Below are 15,113 nucleotides of genomic sequence, written 5' to 3' on the forward strand. Positions count from 1 at the left end.
GATGTACATGGGTAAATAGAAAGGGATATATATATAGAGAGAGGCAGAGAGAAAGAGAGAGGGCGAGAGAGACAGATAGTCCTTGAAAGGTGAGTGATGCAGAATTAATGCAAGCTATCTCATCGATGAAATTAAGTGCAAGGACACTCAAGTCTACAATTGTATTTGAGGTCAGTGATGGTTTCATTGAAATACAGCATGAAAGAAATGAGTGCAAGCAAAAATCAAATGGATTTTGTACCAGGCATCTTGTAACACACCTTGTGTGCCTCTGTGTCATCCTCCCCTAGCGAACAATGATCCGTTCTACATTCTCTTTGATCTTCGTCCCTTTGATCTCGTTTTCACACCTTACCCTCCCATATCTCTCTGTGTCTCCCTCTCCCCTGACTCTAGGTCAGAAGAAGGGCCTCGACCCCAAAACGTCACCCATTCCTTCTCTCCAGAGATGCTGCCTGTCCCGCTGAGTTACTCCAGCGTTTTGTGTCTTTCCTCGGTGTAAACCAGCACCTGCAGTTCCTTGCTACACATAGAAACATAGCAATTAGGTGCAGGAGTAGGCCATTCGGCCCTTTGAGCCTGCACCGCCATTCAATATGATCATGGCTGATCATCCAACTCGGTATCCCGTACCTGCCTTCTCTCCATACCCCCTGATCCCCTTAGCCACAAGGGCCACATCTAACTCCCTCTTAAATATAGCCAATGAACTGGCCTCGACTACCCTCTGTGGCAGAGAATTCCAGAGATTCACCACTCTCTGTGTGAAAAAAGTTCTTCTCATCTCGGTTTTAAAGGATTTCCCCCTTATCCTTAAGCTGTGACCTCTTGTCCTGGACTTCCCCAACATCGGGAGCAATCTTCCTGCATCTAGCCTGTCCAACCCCTTTAGAATTTTGTAAGTTCTCGTAGTGTACCAACATCTTCTGTACACTAAAACCTGAAGCTACCAGGATAACATTCAAATGGCATTTAAAGTTAATTTTACATTTTGTTATTTTCTTTGTTTTTTTTTGCAGTATTTTGTTCTCCGGGAGCTAACTTCTTAAGGGATTGGACAGGTTTGTTGCAGGGAAAATGTTCCCGAAGTTGGGGGAGTCCAGAACCAGGGGTCACACAGTTTAAGAATAAGGGGTAGGCCATTTTAGGACTGAGATGAGGAAAAGCTTTTTCACGCAGAGAGTTGTGAATCTGTGGAATTCTCTGCCACAGAAGGCAGTGGAGGCCAATTCACTGGATGTTTTCGAGAGTGAGATATAGCTCTTCGGGCTAACGGAATCAAGGGATATGGGGAACAGTTGCAAACCACCATAGGACAAACATACTGAGTATTATTCTACTATCCAGATTAAAATAATCTGAATGCAAGTTTGTTTCTTTAATACCATTGAGTAACATTGTGGAAGTGTGATAAGTGTGAGAATGTACACTCCAGATTCAGGGACAGTTTCTTCCCAGCTGTTTACAGGCAACTGAATCATCCTACCACAACTAGAGAGCAGTGCTGAACTACTGGAAGAAGGACACAAAATGCTGGAGTAACTCAGCGGGAAAGGCAGCAGCTCTGGAGAGAAGGAATGGGCGACGTTTCGGGTCGAGACCCTTCTTCAGATTGAATGTGTTCAGACTAACTTCTTTAGTCTGAAGAAGGGTCTCGACCCGAAACGTCACCCATTCTGGATAAACTGGATAAACTTGGCTTGTACTCGCTAGAATTTAGAAGATTGAGGGGGGATCTTATAGAAACTTACAAAATCCTTAAGGGGTTGGACAGGCTAAATGCAGGAAGATTATTCCCGATGTTGGGGAAGTCCAGAACTAGGGGTCACAGTTTAAGGATAAGAGGGAAGTTTTTTAGGACCGAGATGAGAAAATCATTTTTTACACAGAGAGTGGTGAATCTGTGGAATTCCCTGCCACAGAAGGTAGTTGAGGCCACAGTTCATTGGCTATATTTAAGAGGGAGTTAGATGTGGCCCTTGTGGCTAAAGGGATCAGGGGGTATGGAGAGAAGACAGGTACGGGATACTGAGTTGGATGATCAGCCATGATCATATTGAATGGCGGTGCAGGCTCGAAGGGCCGAATGGCCTACTCCTGCACCTATTTTCTATGTTTCTATGTTTCTATTCCTTCTCTCAGGAGACGATGCCTGTACCAGCTGAGTTACTCTGGCATTTTGTGTCTATCTTCGGTTTAAACCAGTGTCTGCAGTTTAGTTTAGTTTAGTTTAGAGATACAGCGCGGAAACAGGCCCTTCGACCCACCGAGTCCATGCCAACCAGCGAGCCCTGCACACTAGCACTATCCTACACACACACTAGGGACAATTTGCACTTATACCAGGCCAATTAACCTACAAACCTTCCCACACAGTCCTGAACTACTATCTACCTCAACGGTAACCCTCGGACTATCTTTGATCGGATTTTACTGGCTTTACCTTGCACTAAACGTTATTCCCTTATCATGTATCATCTGTACACTGTAAATGGCTCGATTGTAATCGGGTATTGTCTTTCCGCTGACTGGATAGCGCGCAACAAAATCCTTTCACTGTACCTCGGTACACGTGACAATAAGCCAGACTAAGCATTGCTTGGGTCGATAGGGCCCCAATTATTTTTACTGTGCCCTTGAGCTATTTTCAGGCCTGGTTTGATCTCTCCTTTTGTTCCGACAGTATTTTTAGGAGGACAAATGTGACTCATGGTGGTCCTTTATGTTTGATGGGAACAGATGGGCCTCGAGTCCTGCTTGTTTGTTTGATCTCTTAGAGGTGAAGGTTCAGATTATACAGGCATTAGTCACGGTGTTTGTTTGACCTCTGAGGTCAAGGTTCAGATTATAAAGGCCCACCACCGATTTTCCGTCAACTTGCGGTCCGTCAACTTAATCCGGACAAAATTACCGGCGCGCACTCGAAAACGACCCCCCCCACACGGAAGCCCACCTCCCCCCCCCCCCCCCCCCCCCCCCCCCCCGAAAATGCAGCGCCCATCTCGGCCTCATGTCTTCCGCGGCCGATCGGCGAGTGGAATCTGCCCCCCCCCCCCCCCCCTGCGCGCCATGGGGCTCTGGAACTCTGCTGGGGTCTGGCCGGCAGATCCGTTCCAGTAGCCGACATCTGAGGCCGACTTTGCGGGCCGGTATCTCGCCCCCCCCCCCCCCCCCCCCCCCCACCCACCCCACCCCCCCCCCCCGGCAGCCTCGGCGGAACATTCCAGTACCGCTGGACTCCTCTCTCGGAGACAAGTTCACATGTTATAGGAGGAATTAGGCCATTCGGCCCATCAAGTCCACTCCGCCATTCAATCATGGCTGATCTCTGCCTCCCCAATCCCATTTTCCCGCCTTCCCCCCCATAACCCTTGACACCCGTTCTAATCAAGAATTTGTCTATCTCTGCCTTAAAAAAATATCCACTGACGTGGCCTCCACAGCCGTCTGTGGCAATGAGATCCACAGATTCACCACCTTCTGACTGAAGAAGTTCCTCCTCACCTCCTTTCTGAAAGAGCGCCCTTTAATTCTGAGGCTATGACCTCTGGTCCTAGACTCTCCCATCAGCGGGACCTGTTGGTCTGGCAAATCCGGCAAGGCTCTGTGTAAACCGGCATCTGCAGTTCCTCCTTGCACACAGTGGATGGTAGCATGGGCTAGAGTCGAGACCTCGAATAGCGGGGGGGAAAGGGGGTTACAGGTGAGGAGTCGTCTACAGGGCCCAAAATATGACCTCCTGATAGCAAGGAGCATCAATGGAAAAACAGCCTTGACGTGTTAGAACTACGAGATGGACACAAAATGCTGGAGTAACTCAGCGGGACAGGCAGCATCTCTGGAGAGAGAAGGAATGGGCGACGTTTTGGGTCGAGACCCTTCTTCAGACTTCTTCAGTCAGACAAACTGTCGTCGGAGACAGTGAGACTGGTCGGAGAACTGCGAAGGGGAGGGATGGAGAGAGAGGGACAGCAAGGGTTACTTGAAGTTGGAGAAGTCAATGTTCAGACCGCTGCTGCCCAAGCAGAACTAGGAGGTGAGGATCCTCCATTTTGTGCTGGGCCTCACTCTGATAGTGATAATGGCAAGGACACTACATTTGTTATGGGATTATTTCATACACATATTGATTGGACAAATCAAACTGTGAGGGGGATTAAAGATGCAGGATTTGTGGAGTGCGTTAAGGGATGCTTCTCAGAGCGGACTGTTGCAGCATGTTGGCTATTTCGGATTTGGTCGTGAATAATAATAAGGAAGGCCTGATAAGACATCAGGAGATGCAGATGATGGAATCTAGAGCAAAAAAACAGTCTGCTCGAGGAACTCAGTGGGTCAGGCAGCATCTGAGGAGAGATGACCATACGCTAATTTGAGGAAGGACATTCTTGCTATTGAGGGAGTGCAGCGTAGGTTTACAAGGTTAATTCCCGGGATGGCGGGACTGTCATATGCTGAGAGAATGGAGCAGCTGGGCTTGTACACTCTGGAGTTTAGATGGATGAGAGGGAATCTCATTGAAAAATATAAGATTGCTAAGGGTTTGAACACGCTAGAGGCAGGAAACATGTTCCCGATGTTGGGGGAGTCCAGTACCAGGGGCCACAGTTTAAGAATAAGGAGTAAGCCATTTAGAACGGAGACGAGGAAACACTTTTTGTCACAGAGAGTCTGTGGAATTCTCTGCCTCAGAGGGCGGTGGAGGCAGGTTCTCTGGATGCTTTCAAGAGAGAGCTAGAAAGGGCTCTTAAAGATAGCGGAGTCAGGAGATATGGGGAGAAGGCAGGAACGGGGTACTGATTGTGGATGATCAGCTATGATCACATTGAATGGCGGTGCTGGCTCGAAGGGCCGAATGGCCTACTCCTGCATCTATTGCCTATTGCCAAGTGTTAGCCCGTCCCCACCTCTTCTATTCCAGCTTTCTCCCACGTTCCCCACCAGTCTGAAGAAGGGTCTCAGCCCAAAGTGTCGTCTGTCCATTCCCTCCACCTTAGGGCGGCACAGTGGCAGAGTTGCTGCCTCACAGCGGCCAGAGGCCTGGGTTCGATCCTGACCTTGGGTGCTGTCTGTGCGGAGCTTGCACGCACGCACCCCCGTGACTGCGCGGGTTTCCTCCGGTTTCTCTGATATGATCTCTGATATATGATTACACTCCAAACCCGTGACCTGCGCGGGTTTTCTCTGAGATCTTCGGTTTCCTCCCGCACTCCAAAAATGTGCAGGTTTGTAGGTTAATTAGCTTTGGTAAATGTAAAAAAGAAAAATTGTCCCCTAGTGGGTGTAGGATGGTGTTAGTGTGCGGGGATCGCTGGTCGGCACGGATCCGGGCGGGCCGAATGGGCCTGTTTCCGTGCTGTATCTCTCAACAAAACTCTAAACTAAGGTAGATAAAAATGCCGGAGAAACTCAGCGGGTGAGGCAGCATCTATGCAGCAAAGGAAATAGTCGACCTTTTGGGTTAAGTCCCTTCTTCAGGTGGTCCCTTCTTTCCCCTCCCCTCCCCAGAGACCCTCCCGCAGCCCACTGTCTCCGCCTCTTCCTTTCTTCTTCCCGCCCCCCCCCCCACCACCCTCACATCAGTCTGCAGAAGGGACTTGACCCGAAACGTCGCCTATTTCCTTCGCTCCATAGATGCTGCCCGACCCGCTGAGTTTCTCCAGCATTTTTGTCCACCTTCGATTTTCCATCATCTGCAGTTCCTTCTTAAACTGGTCACCGTAGGTTCTTGGTTCTTGGTTTCATGGTCCTCCAAAATATTCCAAATGGAATTTAAACTGGAGGTGGTGAAGGGGGGGCTTAAGCCAGAAAGGGTTATTGGGAGGAAAGAGCTACTTTAAATTTAGTTGCATCTGGTTGGGTAACTATAGTTGGGTGGAGATTATTCCATGCTTTAATTGTGCGGGGGAAGAACGAATTGCTGTACACATCTGTCTTTGTAGCTGGGATCACAAATTGGATCAAATGCCCTCGTCTGTTCCTAATTGGTTTGGGTTTGGTGTAGGTCTTGTATAACCATATAACAATTACAGCGCGGAAACAGGCCATCTCGGCCCTACAAGTCCGTGCCGTACACTTACTCTCACCTAGTCCCATCTACCTGCACCCAGACCATACCCCTCTATTTCTTTCCCATCCATATACCTATCCAATTTATTTTTAAATGATAAAATCGAGCCTGCCTCCACCACTTCCACCGGAAGCTCATTCCACACAGCTACCACTCTCTGAGTAAAGAAGTTCCTCCTCATGTTACCCCTAAACTTCTGTCCCTTAATTCTGAAGTCATGTCCTCCTGTTTGAATCTTCCCTACTCTCAATGGGAAAAGCTTGTCCACGTCAACTCTGTCTATCCCTCTCATCATTTTAAAGACCTCTATCAAGTCCCCCCTTAACCTTCTGCGCTCTAGAGAATAAAAACCTAACTTATTCAACCTTTCTCTGTAACTTAGTTGCTGAAACCCAGGCAACATTCTAGTAAATCTCCTCTGTACTCTCCCAATTTTCTCAATTGGTCTCACCAATGCCTTGTACAATTTTAACATTACATCCCAACTTCTATAGTCAATAGTCAATAGTCAATTTAATTGCCATTTGGACCCCTGGAGGTCCAAACGAAATGCCGTTTCTGCAGCCATACATTACAAACAAATAGACCCAAGACACAACATAATTTACATACTCGTATCTATGTCGAGCTGACCATTTAACATTCAACAAGGTGGGAGATAGGCTGACCTCTTGCCCGTGTTTGTTGTGAATGCTTCTTCCTACAGGTGGTCTACGGTAGGGGCACGATGCTGGCGAGGAAGGGCGTCTTGGCGGAGAAGTACCTGCTGACCAGGCTAGTGGAGGACAACCTGTCGCAGCCGTGCTACCGGGCCAAGGCTAGCAGGGCCCGCTTCGTCACCAAGAAGGGCAGGTGCAACGTGGCCCACAAGAACATCCGCGAACAGGGCCGCTTCCTGCAGGACATCTTTACCACCCTGGTGGACCTCAAGTGGCCTTACACGCTGGTCATCTTCACCATGTCCTTCCTGTGCAGCTGGATGGTATTCGCCATGCTGTGGTGGTTGATCGCCTTCGCCCACGGTGACCTGGACGCCGGGCGGGTCGGGGCGGTGCCGTGCATCACCAGCATCACCAGCTTCACCTCGGCCTTCCTCTTCTCCATCGAGGTGCAGGTCACCATCGGTTTTGGCGGGCGAATGGTGACGGAGGAGTGCCCGGCGGCCATCGTCGCCCTGATCGTCCAGAACATCACGGGGCTGATCGTCAACGCCGTCATGCTGGGCTGCATCTTCATGAAGACGGCCCAGGCCAACCGTCGGGCGGAGACCATCATCTTCAGCCGCCATGCGGTGGTTGCCCTGCGCGACGGCCTACCCCGCCTCATGTTCCGCCTGGGCGACCTGCGCAAGAGCATGATCATCAGCGCCACCATCCGCATGCAGCTGGTGAAGAAGACCACCACCCGGGAGGGCGAGGTGGTCCCCATCTCGCAGATCGAGGTGCAGGTGGAGAACCCGGTGCGCACCAACGCCATCTTCCTGGTGTCGCCGCTCATCATCAGCCACACCATCGACCGCCGCAGCCCGCTCTACGCCGTCTCCAAGGCGGACCTCCAGCAGGGCGACCTGGAGCTGGTGGTCCTGCTGGAGGGAGTGGTGGAGACCACCGGCATCACCACCCAGGCCCGCACGTCCTACCTGCCCGACGAGATCCTGTGGGGCCACCGCTTCGTCCCCATCGTGACGGAGGAGGAGGGCCGGTACTCGGTCGACTACTCCAAGTTCGGCAACACGGTGAAGACCAACATGCCGCCGCACAGCGCCGAGGAGCAGGAGAGGGGCCGGGACCAAAGCAGCAACGGGCCTAGGCCTCTGGCGGGCGCTCTGCGCAAACGTAGCTCCTCCAAGCCCGGCAACCCATCGGGCATAAAGCCGGCCGTGCACTTCCAGTCGCTAGACTCCCTCTCGGATCTATGATCCAGGTAGAGCTGCTGCCTCACAGCGCCAGGGACCCGGGTTCGATCCCGACCACGGGTGCTGTCTGTACAGGGTTTGTTCGTTCTCCCCGTGAGTTTAGCCCTGGCCCTCCGGTTGCCTCCCATGCTCCAAACTCTACCGTGTCGCCATTGATGAGCACAAGCAGTAGCGGACTGGCCAGGGTGTCAGCTTGCCCGATGGCAAGTGGGCCCCTGTTAAATGATAGCATTGTAGTTGTGCGTGGGCCCCCTTTGTCCCCTGGCAACCAATATTTTTAGACCCAGTCCGCCACTGAGCACAAGGTTCATAAAGCACAGCCATGTGCCCCTGTCCCACTTAGGAAACCTGAACGGAAACCTCTGGAGACTTTGCCCCCCCCACCCAAGGTTTCCGTGCGGTTCCCGGAGGTTGCAGGAGGTTGCAGGTAGTGGAAGCAGGTAGGGAGACTGACAAAAACCTCCAGGAACCGCACGGAAACCTTGGGTGGGGAGCAAAGTCTCCAGAGGTTTCCGTTCAGGTTTTCTAAGTGGGACAGGGGCATGACGCAACTTTTCCGTCGACTGCCAGCACCCGTCATGGGTCGTTGCAGGTTGCTGAAATTTTTCAACATGTTGAAAATCCAGCGGCAACCAGAAAGACGCTACGACTGTTTGGGCGACTGAGGAGACGACTCACGACCATCCTGACGACATGTCCCGGGGTGAAGCCATTATGGTCGTGAGTAGTCGCCCAAAGAGTCGTACCTTGTTCTGGTCGCCGCTGGATTTTCAACCTGTTGGAAATTTTCAGCAACCTGTAAAGACCTATGACGGGTGCCGGCAGTCGACGGAAAAGTTGCGTAAGTGGGACAGGCCCACTAGGGGTTAAAAGCACAAATTGTATTTGGATCATTGACAGGTCACTCGAGTACGCCACCTAGTTTTAAAGCACAGTGGTAGGACTGAATAAAACCTAGAATTCTCCATCACCATCATTGGAGGCAATTGAACGACCCCTGTTAGAAAGCACGTTTTTTTTATTGACTTGAAGGGCCAGCCACGGTGGCACAGCGGTAGAGTTGCTGCCTCACAGCGCCAGAGACCCTGGTTCGATCCTGACTATGGGTGCTGTCTGTACGGAGTTTGTACCTTCTCCCAGTCACCACGTGATATTTCTCCAGGTGCTCTCATGTCCTCCCACGCACCCCCAAAGAGTCAAGAGTCAAGAGTCAATTTAATTGTCATTTGGACCCCTAGAGGTCCAAACGAAATGCCGTTTCTGCAGCCATACATTACACACAAATAGACCCAGACACAACATAATTACAATTTTACATAAACATCCATCACATAGCTGTGATGGAAGGCCAAAAAAAAAAACTTATCTCTCCACTGCACTCTCCCCCCCCCCCCGATGTCAGAGTCAAAGTCAAAGCCCCCGGCTGGCGATGGCGATTGTTCCGCGGCCATTGAAGCCACGCCGGGTGGTGCGAGGTCGCACACCGGGTCTTGGTGTTGGAGCCCCCGGTGTGCGCTCGCAAGTACCCGCGGCTATTCCAGCCGCGCGGGGCGGTGTAGTGAGGCCCCGCTCCATGAGCTCTTCAACCCCGCAACTCGGGCGAGAGAATTCTCCGTTGCAGGAGCCCCGAAAAGCGGTCTCTCTCCAGGGATCCGCGGGCTCCTGGCGCCGCTGTCCGCAGACCCGCAGCAGCAGCCTCCGACTCAGCAGCGGCATCGGCAGCAGCAGCAGCAGCAGCAGCAGCAGCAGCAGCAGCAGCGTTCCTCCACCGCTCCGGTCTCGGCCAGCTCCGTGACGGCAACGGTGAGTCGGCACCTGAGTCCCCGGCTTCTTCCTGTTGGAGGCCGCTCCTCGTTGCGGCCTCAACGACAACGGAACCCGACGAGAAAAAGTCGGGTCTCCAGTGCAGGGAGAGATTTAAAAAGTTTCCCCCCCCCCCCTCCCACCCCACCCCCACACCCCCACACACACACCCCAACAAAAAATAACAAAAACTACATTAAAACACAGACAGAAAATAATAAAAACGCGGACAGACTGCAGAGGCCGCTGTAGGTTCGTAGGTTAATTGGCTTCGGTAAAGATTGTAAATTGTCCCTGGTGTGTAGGATAGTGCTAGTGTACGGGGTGATCGCGGGCCGGCACAGACTCGGTGGGCCGAAGGGCCTGTTTCCGCGCTGTATCTCTCAACTGAACTAACGATAGACGCAAAATGCTGGAGTAACTCAGCAGGACAGGCAGCATCTCTGGAGAGAAGGAATGGGTGACGTTTCTGGTCGAGACCCTTCTCAGACTGAAGATGGGTCTCGATCTGAAACTTCACCCATTCCTTCTCTCCAGAGATGCTGCCTCTCCCGCTGAGTTACTCCAGCATTTTATGTCTATCTTTGGTGTGAACCAGCATCTGCAGTTCCTTCCTAATCTAAAGTAAACATGGGTCCATCCTACACGAATTCCTACCTTTGTCTGATTTCTCGAGCTGGGTGGCCAAAAATTTGCAGCATGTGGTCGTATTCTTGTGGAAGTTATACTCTGAATGCATCATCAATCTTCTGAGCGGTGTGGAACGAGAAAATGCTCCTTGTACTGTGTTGGAGTACTTAAGGTTGAAGTAACAAAGATCCACTTCACAAACAATAGAAAGATGGGGGAAAGAAAAATTATATTCGGTAGAGTTGCTGCCTCACAGCGCCAGAGACCCGGGTTCGATCCTGACCACGGGTGCTGTCTGTACGGAGTTTGTACGTTCTCCCCGTGACCTGCGTGGGTTTTTCTCCGGGTGCTCCGGTTTCCTCCCACACTCCAAAGACGTGCAGGTTTTTAGGTCAATTGGCTTGGTAGAAATGTACAATTGTCCCCTAGTGTGTGTGTAGGATAGTGTTAGTGTGCGGGGATCCCTGGTCAGTGCGGACTCGGTGGGCCGAAGGGCCTGTTTCTGCGCTACATCTCTAAACTAAATTTCATGTTTAAGAAGAAACTGCAGATGCTGCAAAATCGAATGTAGACAAAAGTGCTGGAGAAACTCAGCGGGGTGAGGCAGCATCTATAGAGCGAAGGAAATAGGCAACGTTTTGGTTCGAGACTCTTCTGCAGACGGGACCCGAAACGTTGCCTATTTCCTTCGCTCCATAGATGCTGCCTCACCCCGCTGAGTTTCTCCAGCATTTTTGTCTACCTAAACTAAATTGCAGTCATCTACATCGAACAGCATAGGAACAGGTCCTTCGGCCCACAGTGTCCGTGCCGGCCATGCTAATTGAATCTCCTCGGCCTGCATGTCAACCATATCCCTTCATTCACTGCATAACCATGTGCCTATCTAAATCCTTCCTCAGCACCACCAATGCATCTGCCTCCATCACCTAACCAGGCAGCGCATTGCAGGCAACCTTCTGTGTAGATAGATCGATGGCCAGAGAGTCATAGAGTGATACAACGTTGAAACAGGCCCTTCGGCCCAACTTGACCACACCGACCAACATGTCCCGGCTACACTAGTCCCACCTGCCTGCACTTGGTCCATATCCCTCTAAACCTGTCCTATCCATGTGCCTGTCTAACTGTTTCTCAAACGTTGGGATAGTCCCAGCCTCAACGACCTCCTCTACATAGAAACATAGAAATTAGGTGCAGGAGTAGGCCATTCGGCCCTTCGAGCCTGCACCGCCATTCAATATGATCATGGCTGATCATCCAACTCAGTATCCCGTACCTGCCTTCTCTCCATACCCCCTGATCCCCTTAGCCACAAGGACCACATCTAACTCCCTCTTAAATATAGCCAATGAACTGGCCTCGACTACCCTCTGTGGCAGAGAGTTCCAGAGATAGATGAAAGAATAGATAAATAGAAAAAAAAATTTAAAAAAAAATTGTAATTTAATTTTATAAGTGCCCACACATCTCCTCTAAACTCTCACCTTCAAGCAGTGCCCTCCAGTCTTTGACATTTCCACCCTGGGGAAACAGTTTCTGACTATCGATGCCCCAGGTCTCTCCTCAGCCCCCGATGCACCAGAGAAAAGGCGGCCACGGTGGTGCAGCGGTAGAGTTGCTGACTGACAGCGCTTGCAGCGTCGGAGACCCGGGTTCAATCCCGACTACGGGTGCTGTCTGTACGGAGTCTGTACGTTCTCCCCGTGACCCAAGCCGACCATCGACCACCCATTCATACTTGTTCAATGATAGAATAGAACATAGAAAATAGGTGCAGGAGTAGGCCATTCGGCCCTTCGAGCCAGCACCGCCATTCAATATTATCATGGCTGATCATCCAACTCAGTATCCCGTACCTGCCTTCTCTCCATACCCCCTGATCCCTTTAGCCACAAGGGCCACATCTAACTCCCTCTTAAATATAGCCAATTAACTGTGGCCTCAACTACCTTCTGTGGCAGAGAGTTCCACAGATTCACCACTCTCTGTGTGAAAAATGTTTTTCTCATCTCGGTCCTAAAATATTTTCCCCTTATCCTTAAACTGTGACCCCTTGTTCTGGACTTCCCCAACATCAGGAACAATCTTCCTGCATCTAGCCTGTCCAACCCCTTAAGTATTTTGTAAGTTTCTATAAGATTCCCCCCCTCAATCTTCTAAATTCTAGCGAGTACAAGCCGAGTCTATCCAGTCTTTCTTCATATGAAAGTCCTGATATCCCAGGAATCAGTCTGGTGAACCTTCTCTGTACTCCCTCTATGGCAAGAATGTCTTTCCTCAGATTAAGAGACTAAAACTGTACGCAATACTCCAGGTGTGGTCTCACCAAGACCCTGTACAACTGCAGTAGAACCTCCCTGCTCCTGTACTCAAATCCTTTTGCTATGAATGCTAACATACCATTCGCTTTCTTCACTGCCTGCTGCACCTGCATGCCTACTTTCAATGACTGGTGTACCATGACACCCAGGTCTCGTTGCATCTCCCCTTTTCCTAATCGGCCACCATTCAGATAATAGTCTACTTTCCTGTTTTTGCCACCAAAGTGGATAACCTCACATTTATCCACATTATACTGCATCTGCCCACTCACTCACCCAGATAGTTTGTTGTCAAGTGCACCTGGGTACTGTGAAATTCTTTGTCGTTTCCTGCTGTACACAGATCACATAGAAACATAGAACATAGGTGCGGGAGTAGGCCATTCAGCCAGCACCGCCAATCAATATGATCATGGCAGTTTTCACCCCAGCGGTATGAACATTGACTGCTCCAATTTCAGGTAGTCCCTGCTATCTCCCTCCTTCCCCTCCCCTTCCCAGCTCTCCCACAGCCCACTGTCTCCGCCTCTTCCTTTCTTCTCCCCCCCGACCCACATCAGTCTGAAGAAGGGTCTTGACCCGAAACGTCACCTATTCCTTCGCTCCACAGATGCTGCCTCACCCGCTGAGTTTCTCCAGCATTTTTGTCTCCCTACAATATGATCATGGCTGATCCTCCAAAATCAAGTACCCCGTTCCTGCTTTCTCCCCATGTCCCTTGAGATTCCTTTAGCCCCAAGAGCTAAATCGAACTCTCTCTGGAAAAAAATCAAGTACGCCGCATATCTGTGGGACAACAATCCCACTTTGACTTCCGCACTCTACATCCTAGGGGCAGTTTACAGCAAAGACGCACGTCACTGAGACGTGGGGGGGGGGGGACGAAGCACCCAGAGGCGACCCACACTGGTTCACAGAGGAGAAGGTGCAAACTCCACACAGGCAGCATCCGAGGCCAGGATCGAACCTGGGTATCTGGCGCCGTGAGGCAGCGACTCTTATCTTATTTCTGACCTGCCGCGCGGCTGTAGGTCCCTTTGGGCCTGTGCCATTTCCAACTCCGAAAGAGCCCGCCACCGATAAGTGGACTAAAGTAAACAGGGTGTGTAGCCGAGACTTTTAATAGCACAAACATTGACTTAAACAAGGGCATCTTAGCAAATAATGTTCACTGCAATTCCTGTCCACTCCCATTTCCTCCTTCCCCAAACTCCGCTCTCATCCGAAGACACAAAATAAGAATCATAGATGTGTTCCGTTGAAGAGAGAGGCCCTTCAGCCCATCGAGTCTGCACTAGTTGAGATAGAGCTATCCAGTCTAGTCCTGCCTTCCAGCACAAGGTCTGTAGACGTGGTTTGGTTTTAGTTTAGAGATACAGTGCAGAAACAGGCCCGCTGAGTCCGCGCCAACCAGCGATTTCCCCCTCCCCCCGTACACTAGCACTTTCCTACACACACACACAATAGACAATAGGTGCAGGAGTAGGCCATTCGGCCCTTCGAGCCAGCACTGCCATTCAATGTGATCATGGCTGATCATCCCCAAACAGTACCGCGTTCCTGCCTTCTCTACATATCCCCTGACTCCGCTATCTTTAAGAACCCTATCTAGCTCTCTCTTGAAAACATCCAGAGAACCTGCCTCCACCACCTTCTGAGGCAGAGAATTCCACAGACTCACTACTCTCAGTGAGAAAAAGTGTTTCCTCGTCTCCATTCTAAATGACTTACTCCTTATTCTTAAACTGTGTGGCCCCTGATTCTGGAAACACTAGGAAAATTTACAATTCTACCGAAGCCAATTAGTCTACAAACCTGCACGACTTTGGAGTGTGGGAGGAAACCGGTGAACCTGGAGAAAACCCGCGCAGTCACAGGGAGAACGTGCAAACTCCTCACAGACAGCAGCCGTAGTCAGGATCGAACCGGGTCCCTGGCGCTGTGAGGCAGCGACTCTACCGCTACGCCACAGAGGTCTTGAAGTCTTTGCCCAAGTACTGTTTTTTTTTTTTCTTCTTTGAATGATTGAAAGTTTCAGCATTCAAACAGGCCCTTCGGCCCACCAGTTCCATGTTATCCCACATTCACATCCATTTCCTGTGCACACCAGAGGGCAATTTTTACAGAGGGCCGATGAACAGAACCTGTATAAACCTGCACGCCTTTGGAATGTGGGAGGAAACCCAGCTGGTCACAGGAATGAGCGTACAAACTCAACGATACTGTACTGTTGTATGCACCTAGGTATCGTGAAATTCGGCGTTTCTTGCGCACAATACGCAAGGAGTTGCCACGTACCTGGCGCTGAGACCCTCATCTCAGGTGGCTCCCACCACCTGCCGGTTCCCTCGTTGTTCTTGGTGTGTCCCCC

The 15,113-nt window shown here is 50.8% G+C and overlaps 1 protein-coding gene across 1 annotated transcript in view; it reads left to right on the top strand.

Moving 5' to 3' along the window:
- Window positions 1–8,323, top strand: part of LOC129713785 (ATP-sensitive inward rectifier potassium channel 11-like) — a 9,170-nt gene extending 847 nt beyond the window's left edge. Inside the window, exon 2 of the mRNA XM_055663086.1 lies at window positions 6,777–8,323. Coding sequence (XP_055519061.1) covers window positions 6,798–7,988 — 1,191 coding nt within the window. The 5' untranslated portion in view covers window positions 6,777–6,797 and the 3' untranslated portion in view covers window positions 7,989–8,323. The remainder of the gene's footprint in view (window positions 1–6,776) is intronic.
- Window positions 8,324–15,113: the final 6,790 nt, after the last annotated feature.

The sequence above is a fragment of the Leucoraja erinacea genome, chromosome 37 (assembly GCF_028641065.1).
Source record: "Leucoraja erinacea ecotype New England chromosome 37, Leri_hhj_1, whole genome shotgun sequence".
Classification (NCBI taxonomy): domain Eukaryota; kingdom Metazoa; phylum Chordata; class Chondrichthyes; order Rajiformes; family Rajidae; genus Leucoraja; species Leucoraja erinaceus.